Genomic DNA, 23,520 nt, shown 5'->3' with positions numbered 1-23,520 from the left:
CAGAGACTGACATATTATTTGTGAAATAAGTGATAGTATAACTGTGTGTACCAGGATTTGGTTTCAGTTGTAAAATGTTTCACATGTAGCTTTTTTTTTTGTTGTTGTTGTTATTTTTTTTTTAACACCACTTCCTCTTTGGAGCGGGAAGTCTCAGCGTTTCCCCGGTAACGCCTCCCTGGTGCCACGCATGCGCAGAGAGCTGCGGAACCCTTTTCCGCGAACATTAAACGGCTCCACTTCCTGTGTTTACCTGTCGGTGTTTTTAGCCGCTGTTCTTATGTCTGATGGGGGCTTTTCGGGCGTTTTCGGTTCTTTTAGTCGCCTTTGCTTCTTTTGGTGAAAGTCTTGCTAGTTTGAACGGCTCTACGACCGATTTCGACTCGTTCAGGAAAAAGTTTCACCGCTCGTATGAAGTTAACAGCGAGGAATTCAGCCGTCGTCAGATTTATTTTCAGGTAAGAGATCGAAGGAGGACGACTGGTCCCGTTTTTAGCCCCAGACGGATCCACCGTAGAAAAACAAATTAAACCCTTAAACGCATTATATTTAGGATTGGGCTTCCTCAGAACACATTCAGGTACAAAGAACTCTAATAATTTCAGTCTCAGTTGTTTAAAGTTCCTCTAGGTCAGGGGTGTCCAAACTTTTTGGCTCGTGAGCCGAAATATTCTAATCAAAAACTCTTGAGGGCCAAAAAATGTATAATAAAATAAAAAAAAAGGCAAACAATTGCTGTCATTTTTGTTTTATCTGCTCTACAAAATATGATAATTTTAAATAAACAAATTAGACTTTCTGTACTATCTGTCTGTCCAATCAGATTTTAATGCACCAAAATCTGCATTTAAGCAAAAGTCATTGGATAGATGTAGCCCTATTTACTAAGAAATTAAAAAGCGTGTAAAGTGTGTGATTATTAAAAGACACATTTTTGTGTTTTACTTATCAGTTGTAAAATAGTAACTTGTATGTTATAATTTTTCCCTGATTAAAAGTAAAAAAAAAAGTTTCCATCTGCACCAGCCACCAGTGCCGGTTGGCCAAACGTTTCTCCAAATGCAGTTGAAGGGCCGCACAAAATCAGCACAGGGTTTGCAAATGGCCCCCAGACCACACTTTGGACACGCCTGCTCTAGATCTTTACACATTTCAAGCATTTAATGTTTTTTTATTTTTATTTTTATCAAGCATATGTGTGGCAAAGCAACAACAATGTTGTGCATAATTGCAAAGTGGAAGGAAAAAGTAAAATAATTAGCTTTGATCTGAATCCTTCCTAGTTGTTTAGGAGTCACGGAGGTATTTTCAGGTTGTTGCAGCCTCTAACAGGTTTTTCCTTTATCCATCTTCCCATCCGCTCTGGTCTGCTCTCCTGTCGCTGCTAAAGAGAAGTGTCCCCAGAGCATGATGCTGCCACCACCCTGCTTCACTGCTGGGTTCAGGGTGATGTCCAGCGTTAGTTTTCTGCTTCACCAATACATGTCCTGTCAACAGATTCTTTCACCCTGAACTCTGGTTGGCTGCAGCTGCTCCACAGTTGGGCTAGATTAAGATGGGGACATGGGTAATTAACTGATGCATAGGGGCAGCATCCACTGCACTAAAGGGACAATGAGTTGGACAAGAGCCACAGCATGAGAGGAAGAAAAACAGCTTTTAGTGCCTTATTCCCCATCAACCTGATTACCGTTGAGCAAAGCTCCCCCTAAGTCGGGAAAGAAAGCAAATTACAAAGTTTATTGGACGTTTATTTTCTGCAAAGCATTTGTGACAGATGCTGAGAATCAGGGCTTTTGCTTTGTGGAGCGCTCTTTGAGAGCCCATCTCCAAGATATTTTACTGCCATAGTAACTCGAGGGCCACTCTTCTGCAGCACGGATGCTCTGAACAGATGAACAGTTAAGGACTTTGGAAAACCTGTCAAGGAGGCGTGTCCGATTTACTGTTAGTTTATTATAAATGTTTTTTTTTTGTATTGTTTTTTATGGAGTGAATTTTGTTCTATTATTGTTGCAAGCAAAAACACGTTTTGTAAATGGAAATTTGAGGGGAAAGAAACAATTTAATAATTGTTTTAACATTTTATTTTTTCACCTTTTTAACAGATTTTATATTTTCAAATTTTATTTTTTCTAATTTCTCTTTTTCAGATTGAGTTTTACTAATTGCATTCTTTCCAAATTGAGTTTTACACATCACAGACATCACTGCTGGGTGCGGGCTTTCCTCTGGACTGTGGCGCGAAGACGCATTTCTATTGGTCAGCACGGATATTAGAAGCGTTTTTATTGGTCAATGTGCTTCAAGAGCGAGAAGTGAAGAGAATGTGATGTATAAAACACAATTTTGAAGAAAACGTAAACTCAATCTGAAAAAATAAAAAATAAATTAAATATAAAATCTGTAAAAAGAAATATGAAGAAAGAAAACTTGAAAAAATTAAATAGGAAAAAATAAAAAACTTTTTTAGAAAAAAATAAAAACTTAGAAAACACTAAAGTAACTCTCAGAACCTTATTTTGATTTAGGAGTTTTGCAAAGTTTAATTTTTGGATTGCATTTTTTTTTCTAATTTCCATTTACAAAATGTGTTGTTTGCTGCAACAATAATGGAACAAAATTAACTCCATAGTTTTTAGATGATTTATTTACTTGTGTATAAACAAAGCTGTTTGTGTCTGAATAAAAAAATCTAATCTGCAATTGTCTAAAGAGTCCTACCTGTACTGATCTGTCTGTTCAGGTGGGCGTCCATCTTGGTAGGGCTGCAGTTGCGTCCTTTCATGTTCAGATGATGGATGAAAAACTGGATTAGTGTTTTAGGACCTAACCATGCTTTAAGCTTCCTGACCCGTCTGCTGGGTTCCTTGGCCTTCATGACGCCGTCGGTTTACTAATGTTCTCATTCAAACCTCGGCGCTATTCACAAAAACTGCTGCATTTATACTGAGGTTAAATGGCGCGCAAGTTAATTCTACTAATTAGGTGATTTCTGAAGGCAACTGTTGTTTTGTCGATGGGTATCAGAGATAAATGACCTGAATGCAAGTGGATGCAAATCTTAAGATACTTTGTCTTTTTCACATTGTAATTATGCGCTTATTATTGCTCTGTCAGAAGAATTTCTAATAAAGTACATTGTTGGTTCTGGTTGCAACGTAACTAAATGTGAAAAGGGTTATGGGGTTGTTTAATAAGTCATTGTTTGTGTTTATCTATGCTATTACTTGTCCTAAGTCATTGTTTGTGTTTATCTATGCTATTACTTGTCCTGTATTCTAAAGTAACACAAAGCAAATACTGTAAAATATGAGTTAGTAGGATCATGTTGCTGTGCATTTTATCTCAACATGCTTTGTCTTCCTTTTTTTATCTTATCAGAACATTTCAACATTAACTTTTAGTTTTCTTGCCCAGGTCTGCTGCCTTTTGCTTCCTTTCCAGTTAACTATAAAAGAGCTTTTGTGTTGCGTGTGTTATCACAGAAAGCTGCAGTGCGACATCTACACCTGAACTCATTCTCCACAGAGTCACAGTCCGCCACGTATGGCATTAACCAGTTCGCTGACCTTTCACAGATGGAATTCAGGGGTGAGTGAAAATTTCATTGTCGATTTTTAAAGCTTGCAGGATTGAATTAGTTGCATGTGCTGAATGTTTGCAAGGGAGGGGAAAAAAGTTTTTTTAAGATATCTTTATCAAATTACTTAAACCATACATCATATTTATGGTTATGTAAAGGTCTTTTTTTTGGGGGGGGGGGGGGGGTGCAGAGCTGTTGTTTAAATGCAGCTTTGCATCAAGGACTGACTTTGGATTGGATCTTTCTCTGCAGATGTTTACCTCCGAGCAGAAAGCAGCAGCAGGGCTCCTGGCTTCGCTGGATTGACCAGAACGGGGCTCCCGGCCAGATTTGACTGGAGGGATAAGGGAGTGGTGGCACCGGTCCAGAACCAATTAGCAGTAAGGTTAACACAGACCCATGATTGATACACTGGATGGCTGTAACACTCAAATCACTGTCAGCACAAATAAACAACATGGATTACCTATCACATTAAAGCCTTTGGTCATGGCAGTAATTAATGATATTAATACTAAATTATTTGCACCTTTCATGAGACTGAGGCATAGGTTCGCCCTTCATCAGCAAAATGACCCTAAACGTCCAGTCCCCACCAAAAGCATGAGAACAGCAAAGCAAATTCCCTTTTTTTGTTTTTGTTGTTCACTAAAGACAAACTGATGCTTTCTTTACTTGTGATATTTTTCTTGTTTTACGGAAATTACAAGAATACCGCAGTAATTGCATGAATAGCTCTCACAGAACAATGCTGTCTGCCCCTGTTTTAAAACTAGGAATGTTGAGCATCTTGAAAAATTATACTTTCCTTTCACAAATAAGAAAATCTTTTTAGCACATCAGCATCAAATTGTTATTATTAGCATCAGGACATTGAAATAAGTTTTGCAAATGACTGTGAGACTTTGTTCTCCTAACATTATGACTTTATTGTCATCATTTCCACACACAAAAAAAAATAGATCACAGCCGTTGTAGATTATAGAGAATAGATTATTGGAGTAATTTTCCACTCATAAACATATATTTGCAAAAACATCCAAAAAAACTTGGATGTTTTCTAATGTCCAAAATCTGTAAATTTTCAAGTAAAAAAAGTAAAAAAAATTGCCACACTTAATGGCATATAATTACTATAGTATATCTCTGATTAGTGGCAGTTCTACATTGAATTGCTGCCTGGGTGAAAAACCCCTCACAAGAAAACATGATGTAGCCTATAGTTATTAAAATATTATCCTCTGAACACAGACTCTCTCCTGTAATGTCTTCCTGGTCAGCCAGTATGGATCAACGTTCATTTTAATTGATAAACAGAGTAATTATTTATACACACATAGTGTAACCTTTGATGCTCTGTGTCCTCTGAACACATCCTAAACCCACTCATAATATCTAAAGGACTGTGGTTCCACAGTTAAAAAACAGCAGGAAAAAACTCAACTGGTTCATTTGGTGTACAGGCAGCATCCTGCAGACGTTTTCTCTACTCCACTCATTTATTTCTCCTTTCTTTGCAGCATCTTTGGTTTTTTAACTCGTTCCGGTTTCTTTCTTGTTTTTTTTTATTATAAAGGGGGCCATTTGTATCTCGCAAAATATCAGACTGACTCAGCCTGAGGTTGTACTCTGCCACCTGCAGCTGCGACATCGGCTTGGCGCCCACGCACCGCCGCGGCTGCATTTTTATTTTTTTTATTGGGTAGAAATAAAAAAGCATTTGACCACCGACCAGTCCGGCCTGAAACAAATCGTCGGGAATCCTCCCTATGGCACCCCCGCCCCTTGGTGTGACTGGCTTTAGCCGCTGATTCTGTTAGTTGCTCTGTAGAGTGGACAACCAACCAACCCCGATATTAATAATACACTGTGAAATAGTGTATTATTAGTGTAAATAGTGAACGGGCAACACGACCCCCCCCGCGTGGTCGTGTTGCCCGGTCCATTTGACCCAGAGGTGAGCTGCTCCCCCTCCGGGCCTTTCCTCGTCTCATTTAGCCTTCAGCCTGTCAGCCAGGACTGCAGCATCTTCTCACAGCAAGCAGGGCGCCTGCAGCTGCAAGGGCCGCCAATTCCTCACACGCTCATATTATAGATAATGGGAAACAGCTATTGGGGCGCGGACTATTTTTAATTTCTTTTCTTTTTTTAGCAGCTCGTGCCGCCCTCTGTGTGTCACTAAAAAAGAGCCGTCCTGCTCGGCTGCCCGATTCACCCGGGCCAAAAAAACGCTACTGTCTCTGACATTGTAAAGTAAGAAGTTTGGACCGAATGAGATCTTGCATTTGTTGTGCTATTACACACTGTTTAAAGTTATTTAATGTTTAATAAATGTCCGGTGAATATCAGCTCTAGAGCTGATATCAGGACAATAGTTGAAAGGGATGAATTTGAGCACTGGCGTTGTTTTAACAGCCAACTCTACACACATATAGAATAAATGGGTGACAACTTATATAATTTATTAACAGAAATAAAATGAACATCCAGAGAACATCACTATAGAATGCTGTTTATCTAAATTAACACCATATTTCAATCAACAAATCCTCTTTACTAGGCTAGTGAAACTTAACTAAAACTACTAAGCAAAATGAAGACAAAAACAAGCTAAGGAACTATGTACACCCAAAAGAAACAAGAGACAAAATAAAATGGTTGATCATCAGCAGCAGCATCAGCAGAATAATTCAGTGAATCCTGGTTCACTGCAGATCTAAGTTAAAGAACCAAAATTCATTTTGAAGAATATGGAAAGAGATTAAATTAGGTTCACTAATTTATAACAACATCTTACAAACCATTCACAATGCAAATCCTGAGTTAAACAAAACATTATTTGATGAAATAACATTTTAAAGAACGATTTTCTCAGTAAGAATCAGTAAACTTTTAGAACGGTTGATTTTTATTAATGGGATTATACCTCCGGGAGGCTTGGTGTCGCTGTAGCGATCGGTCGCTAAAATCGGTTAATCCTAAAGTTATACAGAAATACCATTAAATCGACATTAATGTTCCATATTAATGCGGTAATAACGCTCATAGCACTATCGAATGATGGTGGAGTGAAATGAAACAAACCAAACCAATGTTTGAAACCAACAGTAGTCGCGTATCCGGGAAAAGCGGAAGTTACCGGAAGCTAATAGCATTAGGCTAGCTGACATTCGGTGTTAATTTTAAAAAGTTTCCACTTTATTCTGGTCTTAATGAGCGGACCGGAAAACACAAACATCAATACCCACAGTGGCACAGTGGGTAGCGCTGTTGCCTTGCAGCAAGAAGGTCCTGGGTTCGAGTACACCCCTGTGTACACTCTGCATGGAGTCTGCATGTTTTCCCTGTGCATGCGTGGGTTCTCTCCGGGTACTCCGGCTTCCTCCCACAGACCAAAAACATGACTGTTAGGTTAATTGGCTTCTCCAAATTGTCCTTAGGTGTGAGTGTGTGTGAGAATGGTTGTTTGTCCCGTTTGTCTCTCTGTGTTGCCCTGCGACAGACTGGCGACCTGTCCAGGGTGTACCCCGCCTCTCGCCCAGTGAACGCTGGAGATAGGCACCAGCAACCCCCGCGACCCCATGAAGGATTAAGCGGTTTGGAAAATGGATGGATGGATGGATAACCGTAAAAACGCACTGGAATTACATCAGTTCGAAGAAGCTAGCTGGAGCTATCCTGTAAGCTCCACATGTTTCAAAAACACAGTGAAAAGGTATTAAGTAAATCTTCTAAATAAACCATTTAACTCTCCCTGTTTATTTCTCTGCCAAACCTGTCGGTGCCTCTGTGTCAGTTCGGTTCACTTTGGGCATCCAGCAGTTGAAGCAGAATGAAGGCTGATTCCCAGATCAGCAGGTGGTAGGCGGCTATAGGCTAGCCTGGAACGCGGCGGTCGGAGCAGGCGGTCCGGATTGTTGAGGCTTTGACATGTTAAATCCAACCCTGCAGCGGGCAACTTCAGATCAGCCCCTCATCTCAGCTTGGTCTGGTGAGGAAAGGAGACTCGAGTCAGCTTTCCTGCAACAGCGGAGAAAAATTAACAAAGCTGGTTTCGGCATAGGTGCATTCTTTTACTTCGGTGTCTGGTTACTGATAAAGATCGGGTTTACCGGCCTGCTGTTACATGTCTATTGAAAACCCATCTTTCCTCAGTTCCGGATTTGCCTGCAAGTGAGAAGACATTAATCAAGAGGTAGAACAGTTTAAATGCATATTTAATTCATAGAAATTAAACATTGAGACAGAGTATACATTTACCAATCAAGATAATTTCACCGCGCGGTCGAGAAGTCTGTCTGAAGTAAGCTTTGAGCTTTTTATCAACTTTAAAACTCCTCCTGCTCGGTCAAGGGGGAGGATGACTAACCTCCTTTCCTTCTGACCACCCCTCAGGGCAATAAAACTTCCTGCTATTCTACCCAGCAACAGAGAGGGGAGACACCCCTACTAAGATATATATTTGTTTAATTCTTAACATTACGCAGAAGTTAGACTGCAGACTTAGCTTTGATCCAGCCCGCAGTTCTCTGAACCCAGCCAGGTCGAGATATTCCCCCCTTTGTTGCTCCAAGCAGGAGGAACGGGACTGAGTTCCCCCCCCAGTGTTGCCCAATGAAGCAACGGGAAAATGGGAGCAGCCCTTATAGCAACGGCACCATGCTGAGAGAGGCAGTCTCTGCATACAGAAGTGTCATGTTTCATGTTGTTCACAAATCAGTCGCAACTTTTCCTCATGGCTTGATGGCACAATAAATGTAAAAACATTCAAGTGGTGTGAATGCATTCACAGATCACTTTATTTTCATTAATAAAACTGAGGATCTAGGCATGTTTGTTTGCACACAATGAAAAGTTGGTGCTTTTTAAACTAGACTCAAACTGAATATATCGAGTGTTCTACGATACTGTTGGGCTTTATGGTTAGATTTTTCCATACAGATGGTAATAACTGCTTCGGTTAACCTGGTTAACGTGGGTGGACTGAAAGGGTTTCAGTTTTCGCACAGTTAATATCGGAAAAACAGACAAGGGTTGGCTTTCCTGAGAACCACCACCTGCCACATGCCGGCATCATCCCCACATTTGGCCAGCTGCCGTGCGCTCCACAGCTTACCGCGCGCATCGGTGGCAGCAGAGTTCAGCTCTGTCTGTCTGCAGCTAGAAAGTGGGCTCGTGTTAACGTTCAGGGCAGCGTTTCACTTCAGATTTCAGCGAGCTCTCCGCTTTTTTTTTTTTGTAAACGAAAAGCAGATTGGCAACGATCACACAAAAAACAAAACAAGTTTGAATGTTTATCATGAAGTGGATCTCTTAGCGAGTCGCAGTCTGAAATGAAAATAACTGTGAAAGGTTCACACGTTTTAATTTCTACAATCTGGCTTCAGTTCATCACCTCGCCATCTGCCTCGCCAGCTCCTCCTGTCTTCAAAATGCAGATTTACGCGGAGGTCAGTGCTTCTGTACAGGTGCACGCATTTTCGCATATCAGGACGGTATTTATATATCATGTGAGAAGCAGGGTTTATGTTTCTCAGCCCAGGATTTGTGCATCCACTTCAGCATGAGGACCGGCACCTCATAATCCTGCAAATATCTGACATGCAGCTATTTATAATGGCTCAGAGTCAAACCGTGAGGATGAGGAGAGGGTCACACTGAAGAAGGATCCAGACATCCCAGATTTGGCATGAGCAATAGTTTAAACCCTATAGAAAAGCCCGAGTTCTGCATAATCTTTTCTTCTTTTGGAAGAAATTCTGTTCATTTAAATAATTGCCAAGTGTTTTTTTGACTCAGAATCATGTGAAAAGTTCTCTCTAGATGAGTTTGTGCTGGAAATCTGACATTTTTTCACAAGCGGCACCAGACGATTGCATGTTGGAAATATTTATAAGTCTCAATCTAAGATTTACGACGGGTGCACCGAGATTTCTCCCCTTCTGCAAATCAATTTTAGTCTGGGAGAGTTCAGCTGAAGGTCAAACATTCATCTGAAGCAGTAATGGACAGAATACATATTTGAGTGGCGGGGGAGTTCAATCGTTAAGGAGCGGCGATGAAACGATGACAAACCAAGCCTTTGAGACCCGGGCACAACGAGCAGAAGGGACCCGGGCGACAAAAGAACCAGGCTTAGTGAAATGGAGCTGTTGCATGTCCTTTATGAAGGTTCACTTTTTGCTCTTTTTGTCCTTTATCTCTTTAGTAAGTCAATTTGCTGCGGGGGATGATATTTTCACTCTAAGCACTCCTCCTAAGGGAGGGGCGTAACCTATACAGGAGAATGCTGCATGATAACACGGTGTATATTTCATCCTTTTGAGTACAGAGAAAGTTTAGTGCTCCTGGGAGAGTCCGTAAACGACCGGAGTCTCCGCACTCACCTACCTCCGCTCGGCTGCAGTTTATCTGCCCACATTTCTTATTGTCTGGCTTGTCTGTGGACCTTCCTGGGCTGGCTTCCCGCAGAAGATTAATGGATAGACAGAAGATAAAACGCCAGGCCCCGCACACAGACACAAAATATCAAGTCAATTACATCAGATAAACTCTTCTCGACTCAAAATTTCCTTGTCTTGATTCCTCATTTATAGCTTGGGTGCATTTCAGTGCTCACAGATGGCTTTAATGTTTTGTATGCTCGGCGCATACTTATCTCCAGTCCAGGCAATCATGACCGAATTTAGTTTCTCTATTGATTTTGAGCCATGGAACCATTTTGATTAAAAAAAAAAAGTGTTTCAGACAGCAAACTCAGATGTTCATCATATTTATGAGAATTTCTGCTGAGGGAGTGAACATGATGTAGTGATCTCCATGCAGCGTGGAGAATAAAACTGGTTAAATGTTAGAGAGAGAGAGAGAGAGAGAGAGAGAGAGAGAAAATGATCTATTTCCCTATATGACAAAGTATTGCACCCTATGAATGGAAGAGACACTGGTTTCTGGAAGCGAATGAAATCTATTTCTATCGTTTTTATTACAAGAATTAAGTGCCATGCTTTATGAATATTAGAAACGATCGTCTCTCTAAAGCTTGAGTAACAGCTGGCCCTTTGTGTTTCTTCATCATGTGGCTGATGGATGAGGATTTAAATTTGGGCGTGACGTCTTTCTGTCAGCAGGTGGCAGCAGAAAGCAACCTGCAAGTCCATTTGGTTTAGTCGTTTCACCTGTTTACCATGCTATATAGCAATAAAAATAATATTTCACAGTGTATTATTAATACTAATTTATTGTGAAGTAACAGAAATGTTTTCTGCTACAAAAAGCTTTCAATTACCACAATTACCATCTTATTTCAGAGCCTTTACATGGTTAAAATGGAATGGTTTTGGGGTGGGTGTGTGCACAAAGACCTCACCCGTCTCTACGATCCTTTTGGGAAACAGATTCTCTCCTGGTAAAAAGTGTATTTGTGAACAATAAGCAGAAGTAGTCTTTGTCATTTGCAGCGCCGTGTTCTCTGTTCTCCTGTGTGTGTTTTGCAGTGTGGGAGCTGCTGGGCGTTTAGCACCGTCGGTGCCGTGCAGTCGGTCCGTGCTATGGGAGGCCTGCAGCTGGAGCAGCTCAGCGTGCAGCAGGTTCTAGACTGCTCCTGGGAAAACCAGGGCTGCAACGGAGGCTCCCCCTCCCGCGCTCTGGCTTGGTTAAAACAGGTGTGTCCAGGTTTTACAAGTTTTTCACCAAACCTGACTGCTAAAGTCTTAACGTTAAACCGAAGCATCAATGTGTTGCTGTCAGTTCATTGTTGATATATTTCCCTGTAAGCTAATAGATTCCAGATGCACATTATGATTGTTTTATCCATCATTGCCTGTTTGCATGGATAACACTGGCATGCAGACCAGAGTGAAGCTGGTGCGTGCCTCGGAGTATCCGTACAAGGCTGAAACAGGAGCCTGCCATTTCTTCTCCCAGTCTCATGAGGGCGTTGCTGTGAAGAACTTTACCCTCTATAGCTTCAGGTAAAAAAAGGCATGATTTAAAAGCACAATATGCTGGTGGAACAAGATACTCTGTATAAAAACATACGTTGCCCTTTTTTATTTCTCACCTGAAATCCCTTCCTGTCAGTAAGAATAACCAGAATCCTTTCTGTTTGGTAAATGCTGGAATAATGACAGATAATGATATTTTATTTCTTTCTTCATATTAAAAATCTTATTTGCATTCAGATTACCTAGATTATCATGCCGTGATATTACTTATTATAAAAAAGGCCTTATGAGGATCTTCTGACTCTGTAGGCTTCTGACACACTGCAAACAGAACTAAAAATAAGTAAAATCTTCCAATAGAATAAGATTTTCGCACTTAAAATGGGAACAACTAATCTCCATCAACTTACTTCAAGTGCAGTATATCTAATTATCTTATTTTAGGGGTAAAATGACTCTTTCCAATGGCAGATAATTGTATTTACCTGCTTAAATCAAGGACAAATACACTCATTTCAAGAAATTTGTACTTATTTTTAGTTCCGTTTTTTTAGTGCAGAGTCTCTGAGATAAAGTGAGGCACCCCTGTGGATGTATTTAAAGGCAGCCTCTCAAACACACTGCTTCCTGTGAAAGAATTATAAATCTGTCAGGAAATGAGGGAAAAGCCGCCTTAAAAGAGGCACAGTGTCCTGAATAAATGCCCAGGGTTGTTTGGGAAGGGTATCCAGTGTAAAGCTTTTCCCAAATTCACCAATAAAGTCGCTGTGGTGACCCCTGATAGGAAAAAGCTGAAAGCAAGTGTCGAGAAATGAGGAAGATACTGTGGTGTCAACAGCTATAGTTCTGTGCTGACATGGACTGAAAGAAGCCGTTACACCAAAAAAAAAGCCAAATCTCAGTTTACCAGGCGTCAGGGACCATCACCTCACTCTTTGCAGATATATCCTGTAGGCAGCATCATGATGTGGGGGTGTTGGTTTTAGGAGCAGTTCTCATAATAAGTGGCATCCTGAGGACAGAACGTTGTGTGGAAATATTAAAGCAACATCTCACGACAACAACCAGGAAGCTTTTTAGACAAATGGGTCTTCCAAATGGACAACGACCCAAAACATACCAACAGATGAGGCCGCTGAACCTACATAAGTCTTTTAACCCCTCTTAGCTAGAGCCGACCTGGGGTTTAGTGCCTTGCCCTGGGGCACAACAACATGTGGCAGGGGAACCTGGAAGCGTGATAGGTCTACCCACAGTCAGAGCGTCACACAGCCCCGATCTAAGCCCAGAGGAAATATTGACATTTAACAAATAGAAATAATCTTGGTAATCCTGACTGATAAGTTTGGCATGATTTAATGTCCACTGATGAGGAAATAACCATTGATGTCTTCTTTTAGATTATGCAGGTAAAGTTCTGGTTTTAGGTGGGTGTAGTTGGAGCTAAAAGCGAATGCTGTTTTCAAATGTAATCAGATGGATTTGAACTCGGCTGTTGAAGAGGAACAAGTCCAGAGGGCGGTGGGTGTCGGATCAGTCCTGTCCAATCACAGGCCGCCATGTCCACTCGGTCAACAAAGATTGGACCGGATCAGTGGCACAAAGGTCTGCTGTCATGGCCAAACCAGCACCGCACCAAATGTTTTCTATTTCATTTCACTCATCAACACCAAACATGGCTGTAACATATTCAGCTTTTATAGCTAGTAGCCTCCACACTTAGTTACTTTCAAACATTAAATATCTTCTAACTTAATTTGCCGTTTTCTTTGAAACATTTCCCTTCCACCGTGGTTTGTAGTTTACATCTGATATTTAATACATCATATACGCTGATTGATCATTTCTCAGCGGCTGTGCCGACGGTTGAGCTCAGTGATTTAGGAGAGATTTTGATGCGACTGCTGGATAAAGTACATAAACTGTAAAAACAGACACAGAAGGCTGTTTTTAATGCTTTTACGGTTACTGATTAGTTTGAGGGGGCCCGTAAATAAGAACGGCAGCATTCAGCGAAAAAGCAACAGAGAGAATAATAAGAAGCAGTCGGCCTAGTGATAAATCTGCAAGTTGTAATCATCTCACGTGCAAAGGAGATGCATAAATCACTTGCCAAGGAATGGGAGGATGAGTGATGACCGTGGCCAAAAGCCCAGTGGTTTGCGTTGCCACCAGCTGGCCTGCACTGTCATCCAGGCAAAGAGTCTTATAAGCCTCTGCTTAGCAGAACACAGCAATTGGCAGCTAAAAAAGGGAGAGTTCAAGTGTTTCACTTGGAAGCAGATTTGCACCACTACTGCAGGACCTTGGATCCGCATCAGATGACGTGTCCACGTCTCATCTCTGTTCAGAAGGCAAAAGGATTTGAGAAAAACTACCGTATTTAAAACCTGTGCTCTAACTGCAAAAAAAAAACATTAAAAGCATGAAAGCTGTTGCGCTTTTCAAAGTGTGTGAGATGTCAAAGAAATCTAGATGTTTCTGGCTACAGCCCGAGCCGCACCGAGAAGCAACGCTCCGACTTTCTAGAACTGGAATCGATCCGTTGGTGGTCCTGAGCAAAGTTCACCGCGGTGTTTACCAACAGCCGTGACTGTCCAGGGCCGGCAGGATGGTCAGAGCTCCAACTGCTGCTGGCCAGGACAGATAATACTGACATTAAAGAACTACGCCGGCTTCTGAAAGTAAAACTTTCCTGAACTTTTTCAGATCGAACTGCACACTTCAGTTTATTCTATTCTGCATTTTATGTGATAGACAGACACAAAGTAGCAAATCATTGAGAAGTGGGAGGAAGATGTTTTGTGCTTTTAACATTTTTTTAATCATCAATATCTGACCAGTGTGTTGCTCATATGGACCCCCCGCCCCCTCCTTTACTCTGATACTCCTAAATAAAAGTTCCCTTCAGAGTCCCAGAATTGCTCTTTCTGTCTGTTAGGGCTGGGCGATTAATCGATTAATTCGAATTTACAATTCTTTAAGATTTCATTTTTGAAAAATCTGGATTTAATTTTAATCATTGGGTTTCCATGAAGAGAACAGCATGTGATGCTGAATATATGTTTTGGCGAATATATTGTCAAAATATTGTTAAGTGGAAACTTTTTTTTTACCATAATACGAGGTACTTAATTTACTTATTTACTTTTTTTTTAACTTAGTTTGAAGTTCACAAGTGCAGTGAAGCCTGTTTTTAGCTCAATGTGTAAAACCACTAGCAGCAAATGTTTTGTTATATTTTCATTGTTCATAATGGCACGGCTACCATCTTGTTTCACAGGTTGTTTTTAGTTGCACTTTGAATTCAGGTCAACTCCCTGATGAAATGTTTGACATAAAAAGCAAGGTTTTCAAATAATTTCTTTAATTTCTTTTTATGAAACAAAAAGGAGGAAAAAAATCGATGAATCGGATTTGGTATGATAAAATCGGAGATTTAATTTTTAATCCATATCGCCCAGCCCTACTGTCTGTCACTCATTTAATCAGTATATAGCTGCAGCTGTTCTCTCTCTGGCCTCAGGGGTTTCTTAGAGAACAGATCTTTATTTATCTAGTATTTCATAATCCATGTGTAATTTCCCTCCCATTTTCCAGTTATGTGCCACTTTGTGTTGGTCTATCACATAAAAAGCCAATAAACTCCTTTGAGGTTTGTGTTTTTAATATGACGACGTGTGGGAACGTTCAGGCAGTTTATTTTTCCGGCACCCTAAGAGCTCTCCTAATACAATAACGAGATAGATTTAGCGATGTCGTGCTGGGAGGAGATTAAGGGAAACCGAGGTCATAATTTCAAGTAATAATTAAACTTCAGGTTGTGAAATAATAGCAGGAAATGTTTCCGAGCTCCCAGTGGAATCAGAGTCCTTTAAATCTAAGTCAAACAGGGCAAAGCTGCTTAAAGTTGAACTTCATTAAATCCCACTTTTAGCCACTTCTGAGTCTTTGATTTGTTCGGTTTTTACAGGAAGTACGTTAATCGAATGCACTAAGGTGCAGATTTTAATTGTATTAACTTTCCTCCTCATCCTGTTTGTTGATTGTTTTTATATTTTCTTATTTTTTTATCTTGTGTGCTGCTGAATGACTCAAAGCTTATCTCTGTCAGTTCGCTTCCCTCTGATTTCCAAACGCACCATTTAAACACGGCCTCGCCTCGTTAAGCACGGCGTAAAAGTGAAGCAAAGTAAAGCCGATCTTCACTCGGAGTAAATGTCAATGTCACGCCACCACTCCAGTTACCCTTTTCAACGATCCTCTGATGCGCCGCGAAAATGTCTCTTTTGACCTGCCCCCCCCCCACCGCCTTCAGGAGCAGGACGCCCGTGCCAGCGGTCGTCTCATCGGGAGGTCACATCTTTACCGCGGCACGACGAAAGACAAACACGTCACAGCGTCTAAGTGGGTTTTCAGAATAGTTGGGCGCATGGGGAGAGGCCCTATGGATGGTATGTAATGAGCCCGGCAGCCGAGGGCATCGCAGATCCCCCCAGTGGGAAGCGTCTGCCGGGATTGACGGCAAGGGGTAACAGAAGGGGGGCCTGCGTATGTTCACCATAGGAGAACAGAGAGTATGTGTCAGATTTGTTCAAACGCAGACGTACTAATGAGAAATATGGACAGCAGATCGACTTTAATGCAGAGAGGATAGCAGAAGATGTCCGTCTTTGAAGCGTTTGAAGGATCTTCGAAGCGTTCGGTTCTAACGGCGCCATGTTCTCCTGATAGCAAGTCGATCAAAGAAGCCACCGAGAGAGAGAGAGAGAGAGACCATGTTTGCGTATCTCTTCCTCAGCGGTCAAGAGGAGGCGATGATGGGTCAGCTGGTGACGTTTGGCCCCTTGGCTGCTGTGGTGGATGCTGTCAGCTGGCAGGATTACCTGGGAGGCGTGATCCAGCACCACTGCTCCAGCCAGTGGTCCAACCACGCCGTCCTGGTCGTCGGATACGACACGACCGGTACGAACTCTCCGCGCCACCTGCAATCACAACGTCTTCATGACTGGAACCTGCCTGAGATGACGCTGTGAACTAAAATGTTGACCAAACTCTTTTATTGCAGACCAAATTTTATTTATTTTTCTTTGTAGGATGGGAAAAAAAAACACATTTGCTTTTCCAAACGTCTCACAAGCATCCAGCTGGCTGGTTAATGACTTTCACTGCTGAGAGCAACTTTGTGTTACTTTATTACACAAAATCATTGTGTAATAACACTTTAATATTATAATGCTTTATCCCATTAGTAAAACCCTAGCATAGGCAGTATTTCGTATTTGCCAGCATCAAATCTTGTTCTCAGTGTGTTATGGCAGGAACGTGTTTTATTATGTAAAAAGATAAAGTTGAAGTGAGCACACAACCTTGTGAAATGCACGCTTTCTGTCACAGGGGACATTCCTTACTGGATTGTGCAGAACTCCTGGGGAACGACATGGGGGGATCAGGGTTACGTGTATGTAAAGATAGGCGGCAACATCTGCGGTAAGTTCGTCACCTGGTGGTCGTTCTGACGCACTAAAGCAGTCGGGTGTTAACCACGCTCTCCCTCTGGGTTTCTTCCCAGGTATCGCAGATTCTGTGGCAGCTGTTTTTCTTTGACGACAGTTTGCATGAGTCACTGTGTGTGGGTGCTTCCCTTTGCCAAAATGAAATAAGTCGTCTGTGCAAAGACAGTGTCACTGTGGATAAAGCTTTTTATTGAAATGTAGCCATCTCGTGTCACCAAAACAAATAAAACCCCTCATATGTTTGCAAGCGTTGGATTATAACATTGCAACACACTGCGAGCATCTTCATTGGACAAAACATGCATCTTATTAAATACACAACATTTCTCATAATTGTTCTATACAAAGATCTCTTGAATTAGTGGATAAATACATTACAGAATTATGTCGAGTACTATACAAAACATGTCTAAAAGAGCTACATCATTAACATTATGTACACCATGGCTTGTTTCATATTTAAACAGTGCAAATCTTCCTGCTCTAGACGCTGACATTTCTATGCTTGAGATTTCATCTTATTTACACTTTCCTTCAGCTGAGGTGCATCTCGGCTGTCTGAAGCGGCCCACTGTGACACGCTGACATGAAAGCCGTTGCGTAAAAACCCAGCAGCATTGTCCCGTTTGCGCAGGGTTTGATCATTCCACCCACTGATCCGCTCGCCTCCAGGTCAGTTCCTCTGCATTTGCATCGGGTTACTGAGGGAACATCTAAGCAGGGCTTATCAGGGAGCCGTCTGCGGCGCTTTGTGACTCACAGACGAGATTAAAGTAAAATAGCTTGATTCGGCATCGTGAAATGTCTAATGTCAGCCATTAGAATCAAGAATCTTTGTCATTATGTGTTTCCATAATGACATTTTTGATGAGAGATACACCAGTGCAGAGTGCACAGCAAGACATAATGTTTCTACATCGTTTTTTTTCTTTTTTTTTTATTATGTCACAAGCTCTGTAACTGGATTTACTTGTATTGATCTGGTTTACCTACCACTTGTGTAACTTTAACATTTATGAGCCCAATTATCTATTTAAATCTTTGCCTTTTCTGTATACTTGCATACTACATTCAGCCAGTCAGCCTTACGCCCATTTAACCCGCCACAAAACTCCAAAGTTCATCATTTTATTTTCTTACGTGAAGTTTCTCGCAATGTTTGTTGGGCTTGAGTAAAGTTGAATGAATGAAGTGTCAAAGTGAATCTGTGTTGGCTCAACACGGGGCAGCCACACACCAACGCGCTGAGCAGCCTCCACCACGGCCGCGACGTCCGTCACAGCGAAGCCGGCCGCAACAGACGGCCGAGACCGACACCTAGTCGGAGTCCTCGCTGCTGCAGTAGGAGCTGTCCACGCACTCGGCCATGTACAGGAAGGTGTGAACGTTGGGGTTCAGCTTGGGCACCCAGTCACGAGGCACCAGGAACGTCGCCAGGTTAAACAGATCCACGAACACTTTGTAGCGGTCACTGAAGGGAAACAACATCATGTGGTGGTAGGTTGGAAGTCAGGTTCTCAAGAAAACATGCTGTTATTCTGAAAATAACTTTTAAAGTTTTGTGTCTAAGCTTTTCCGGGAGACGATCCCCAAGTGACAGGTTCATCTTTTGAGAAGCAGAGCCTCCCTGCGCTGTCCTTATCTAAATTGGCTCGGATGGGCTTTGCAGAGTGATGTTTGCGATCATGAGACTGAAGTTCAAATCAAACAATACCTGACAGTGGATCTTAAGTAGTGGTAGCCGGATGAGCCTCCTGTTCCGTTCTTGCTGCCAATCATCCGGTGTGCCATGCACACGTGGTTGTCTAGAAGAGAGAGGAGAGCAAAGTCAAGCCTCTTTGGTTATATTTGGTTTCATTTGAGCTGCCACACACGGTGCACAGCGTTCTCATCCCTGGAACTTTTCCACAGCTTGTCACGTTTCAATCACAAAGTGGTGCAGAACTGTGAAGTAGAAGGAAATGATGCTTGGTGCATTATCATACTTTTAAAATGTGTGTTTAGAAATGTAAGAAAACCGAACCAGGCATTTGCCTCCAGCCTCCCTGGGTCAGTACCACTGCTGTGCATTAAACTACCCCATGCAGCCATAGCTGTGTTTACTTGTGGTGGTTGTTTTATTGCAATTACCATTTTTTCTACCAGCAATCTCTCGTATTTATCTCCATCCATCTGCCCACCAAGGTTTACCTGCTTCCCTGTCACTGCTGGACAGAAACACGCCTGATGACAGCATGATGCTGCCACCACCATGTTTGACTGCATGTTTATTGTGTTTGGCCTGAAGTACGTTGTTACTTTTCTAGCATACATAGAGTTTTGCTTGTAGCTACAACGTTTGTAGAAAACTTCTCATGGCTTTCTTTAACGCAGTTTTTCTATTTGCAATGAAAAGCTTCTCCCTCCTGAGCTGTGGATCTCTACAGCTCCTCCAGAGCTACGATGAGCCTCCTGCCTGCTTCTCTGATTAACGTTTCTCCTGGTAGTCTAGGTTTCTTGGTCTTCATGCTGCGATTTGTTCTCCAGCAAACCTCTGAGGCCAGAAACAGAAACAACTGGACTTCATTTGCTAATTACTTCTGATCTGGTTTTAAATAGGTAGTATCAAAGTGAAGAGGCTCAATACTAATGAGCACTTTTTAGTTGTTTTTATTTTTTAGATAAAAAGCACATTGAAAACTATGCATTCCTTTCCCTCTTACCTCACAGTTAAGCTGCTTTTTTTCTTTTTCTTTACACTTAGGAGTTTGTGCTGTAATAAGACAACGCACTACAAGTGAGATCTATCGCACTCTTTAACTTTGTGCAGTGTCTCGTTAAAGTAGCTTCAGGTTGAAGCAAACAGAAACACTCCGTCTCGGTCTGCTGAAAGTCCCCTAAACGGTAAAACAACAACTTACGTCTCCATTTTGTCATGAGGGTGTCGATGTCCATGAGGGACGTGAGCAGCTGGAAGGGGACCTGGAACCTCGGCTCTTCCCTGAAAGGTAAAGGAAGGTTTGATGTTTTAAACATCTCCTGAAAATCCTTCTAAATTTTAATGGGTGTAAAACGAGAGCAGCTGTCACCTGTGCACCACCAACAACCCCGGCAGTTTTGCACTAATTATCACTTTCCAGTTGCTGCCGGATGACTTTGTTAGCTCTGCTGAAGCCTTAATGAGCCTCGTGTGACATTCTGTCCTTATCACATGTGTTACGTAGCTACGACACCTTTAGGAAAAACTGCGAGACATGCTCAGACTGTTGAAGCCTCCTCAAGACCTCTTTAAAACTGCTGTAGGTGTCGCCTGGCTGACAGGGTTTCAGAACCAGGCTTGTGATATGGAAATGTTATATGGGGGGAATTAATGAGCACCCCTGCCTCTGGAACTTGCACTCAGATGTTCTTAAGCTGGATGTCCACTTGGAGGTGGCAACACCTTCCAGGTATAAAAAAAAAAATGTCTGAACTGTAATAATACAATGTTAATGCTGCAGTTTTACTGGAAAAGTAAAGGACGTGGCATGCAGAAAAGTTTCTCTTACCTGTAGAAGTTGATCATCAGAGCACCTTGCAAAGCCTTGTAAGACAGCCGCCTTTCACCTTGGTTGAAAAGACAAACATGGATTAATTTTGGAGTAACAGAAATTTATTTTATTTGTTATGAGCAAAAAAATCTAACTCTATGAGACGCAGTTTTTTTAGAAAGCTTTGACCAGATGCAGAGCATCTCTGACGGTTTGGACTTCTGATTAAACGCCTACCTTTGCTGACCAGGTGGTCGTGACGCTTTTCATCAAACAGGGACGTGAAGAGGTCTCTCAGTTTGACGAGCTCAGCCATCAGCTCCTCCTTCTCCTCCGACTCTGGCATTTTCTACAAAAACAAACAATACCCGCAAACAAGGATCCAACTTCTGTCAATCATCCTTGCACTCCAGGCGAAGCTGGGAAAAGTTTGCTGCGGCAGCTGAAGTCATTTCTTACCTCGATTTTCTTCTCCTTGAGAGTCAGCCCCTCAAATATATTGATTCTCAGCCTCTCCCAGAAATTGAATCCATCCACTTCCAAGCCGGGCGTTCTCTCCAGCCACTCCTGAAAGAATGGCCCAGAGGTTTAAGCCATTTGTTCCCTGCACAGTCACACTCAAGCTCCTCCTGAGCAGGTCCGAGCACACAGTAACCTTATGAACTTTGTGGCTAAATTAGGAAAATCAACAATAAAGTGCAAGAGGCGCTGGGGCAGACCTCCACTAGCTTCAGAAGCGTCGGCTCTTGTTCGGTCTCTAGAAGCATCTCACTCTCGTGGCCCTTAAAGAAGTCCTTATAATGACGTCTGTTGTAAGGAACCCTCAGGTTGTCCGGCACCCCGATCTTGTTCTCCAGAAGTCGAAACTGAAGGCTTTGGAACCCAGAGGCAGGGGACAGGTACTCCCTGCAGACACGAGATCAAGCAAACATGAAGCACAGCATGATGAGGAATTGCATCTGATTGACACGTTCAGAGCTTCTTCATGAGGTCACCTGAAGTCAAAGAAATCCAGAGCCGTCATCGTTTCCAGAACTGCAAATTGGTCGACCAAGAGTCTGAAGATCATGACGATCCTGTGGATCCGATTGTTGACTTTGAGCATGTTGCGTTCATCTCTGACCTGAGGGAATGAGAAAAAGATAAAACAACCAGTGATTAAAGATCATCGTAGCAAAAAGAAACCTTGGAAGTAATGAGATGCGTCTCAGTTATGGGGTGGTTGTAATCAAGGACTTGTTGAGAGGGGATGACCGCTCTGATTTTAATCCAGAACATGAGCCCGGCAGCTAAGAAGACGTTCTCATTTTTACCCGACTAAGCTGCAAATTTAAATGCGACTTTCATTTAATCAGTGACACCAAGAGATCTGAACAGTTTTAAACCCTGAACTCCTGAGGATCTAAACCTGTTTGAACAAAATGTTCTTTTCTGTGTGACTTACGTGGCCGCTGATGAAGATCTCCCGCACTGAATCCAGCTCAAATAGAATCTGTTTGAACCACAGCTCGTAGGCTGCAATAAAAATCAAAGGTCTGAACATCATAAATAGTTCGTCTTCATATGAGCAAGTTGAGACGCTAAGCTGCCGAGAGTGAATTAGGTCATCAACTTTCAGGTATGGATCATGGATATTTTTCCTATTTGATTAAACACAAGTAAAATGTATATTTAACTGTACCTTGATGTGTGACGATGAAAAGATGTTCATCATGGATCTTATTGCCGTTCAGTTCACTTTGCAACACCTGAGCATTGGTTATTTTGTCCAGCTGAGAGTAGAAAGAAAGAAAAGAAGCAAACAGCATTTAATTGGTAGTAAAGTAGCCTAAAGTTTCTATGTTAAAGACGCTCCCAAAGATGAAATGTAAGTTTTTATTGTTATACCAGCAGGTATTCTTCATAGATGATTCCTCCTTTTGCGGCCTTGTTTACCCCTGCCTGCGCGTCATCGTCACTTTCATCAGTAGTTTTGCCTTTGAATAACCTGCAATAGGAAAGATGGCAGCTCTTCATTAGGAGTTGAAAAGGCTTGTATTTTAATTTAAATGCAGAAAAAGAAAGGAAACTAAAATCCTTGAGTGATAATTGGAACGTACAAATGCTTCCTCTCAAAGTACGGGCATCCACTCATGGTTTATCCAAGTCAGTCGCGGCAAAGACGCGTTCCACTTCGTTTTATTAAAATTTACTAAAACCGTTCCGCGCAGTCTGCGTTTTTAAAGATGTAACTCGTCCAATCAGTCACAAGGAGACCGTCCCCATCCGACCCGCCTCTATTTGCCCGATGCAGTCAGTGTTTACCTTCAACTGTGGTTATGTACTGGACTTTGTGTCCCCCCCCAACAACAAAAAAACCCAAAGGTTCACAGGGTCTTCTTGAAATCAAACTGAATTATTTTTGCTGTAAAGCTGAATTGGAAACAAGGTTCACCTGCTATGCCGCTTAAAAGTCGTCTCCAGGAGAACGCTAAAGGTATTTAATATTTAATATTGAGTTTGTTGTATGCAATGTGGGACAGTTGTTTCCTTCTTCAGCCTCTTCCTTCGCAGTTGAAATGTAGCTCAGTCTGGTTTAGGTCAGGAGACGAACTTGGACACCTTCGGTCCTCTGTTTGAGTCCTGCGTTGTTTTCGTTGGGTTTTAGGTTCTAAGGGAGGAAAAGCCACCTGTCATTTGCAGCTCTGCCAGGAAGTATCCACACCGCTTTTCTTTGTGTTTTCCTATGTCAGACTTATTCTAAAAGCAATTTGTGTGGGACGGGCCTAAATAAATTCCTTGTAATGACATGTTTCAAGATCTTCTTGCGAATAGCTCCAGTGTTCTGGTGTTGAGACGGGAGATTCATCCAGTGGACCAATCGTTGCTGACGGGCTCCACTAATCAGACCTTGCATTGGTCAGACAGAAGCCTAAAGGCTCACGGCAGCATCCTGATTTTTTTTTTTTGGCTTGATGAAACCTTTT

At 42.0% G+C, this 23,520-nt stretch overlaps 2 protein-coding genes across 3 annotated transcripts; one reads left to right on the top strand and one right to left on the bottom strand.

Moving 5' to 3' along the window:
• The first annotated feature begins 200 nt into the window (after nucleotides 1-200).
• ctso (cathepsin O) lies at nucleotides 201-17,292 on the top strand. 2 transcript variants are annotated; one of them, XM_012876928.3, is made up of 8 exons: nucleotides 201-458; nucleotides 3,489-3,594; nucleotides 3,839-3,966; nucleotides 11,080-11,247; nucleotides 11,435-11,556; nucleotides 16,331-16,494; nucleotides 16,927-17,019; nucleotides 17,102-17,292. In XM_012876928.3, exons 1-8 carry the CDS (start codon nucleotides 288-290, stop codon nucleotides 17,134-17,136), a joined length of 987 nt encoding a protein of 328 aa, XP_012732382.2. In that variant the 5' UTR covers nucleotides 201-287; the 3' UTR covers nucleotides 17,137-17,292. The 2 variants fall into 2 exon arrangements, with proteins under 2 accessions (XP_012732382.2, XP_021179440.2); XM_021323765.2 differs by lacking the exon at nucleotides 16,331-16,494.
• On the bottom strand, nucleotides 17,214-22,765 carry tdo2a (tryptophan 2,3-dioxygenase a). Its single transcript, XM_012876925.3, has 12 exons — nucleotides 22,654-22,765; nucleotides 22,442-22,541; nucleotides 22,236-22,326; nucleotides 21,999-22,069; nucleotides 21,550-21,677; nucleotides 21,274-21,460; nucleotides 21,014-21,121; nucleotides 20,792-20,903; nucleotides 20,573-20,630; nucleotides 19,946-20,025; nucleotides 18,760-18,850; nucleotides 17,214-18,516 (listed from the first exon to the last, which is right to left on the bottom strand). Exons 1-12 carry the CDS (start codon nucleotides 22,686-22,688, stop codon nucleotides 18,363-18,365), a joined length of 1,215 nt encoding a protein of 404 aa, XP_012732379.2. The 5' UTR covers nucleotides 22,689-22,765; the 3' UTR covers nucleotides 17,214-18,362.
• Nucleotides 22,766-23,520: the final 755 nt, after the last annotated feature.

The sequence above is a fragment of the Fundulus heteroclitus genome, chromosome 23 (assembly GCF_011125445.2).
Source record: "Fundulus heteroclitus isolate FHET01 chromosome 23, MU-UCD_Fhet_4.1, whole genome shotgun sequence".
In the NCBI taxonomy this organism is placed as follows: Eukaryota; Metazoa; Chordata; class Actinopteri; order Cyprinodontiformes; family Fundulidae; genus Fundulus; species Fundulus heteroclitus.
Note: the sequence above shows the minus strand (reverse complement) of the source record. Positions and strands in the feature narration are given on the sequence as shown.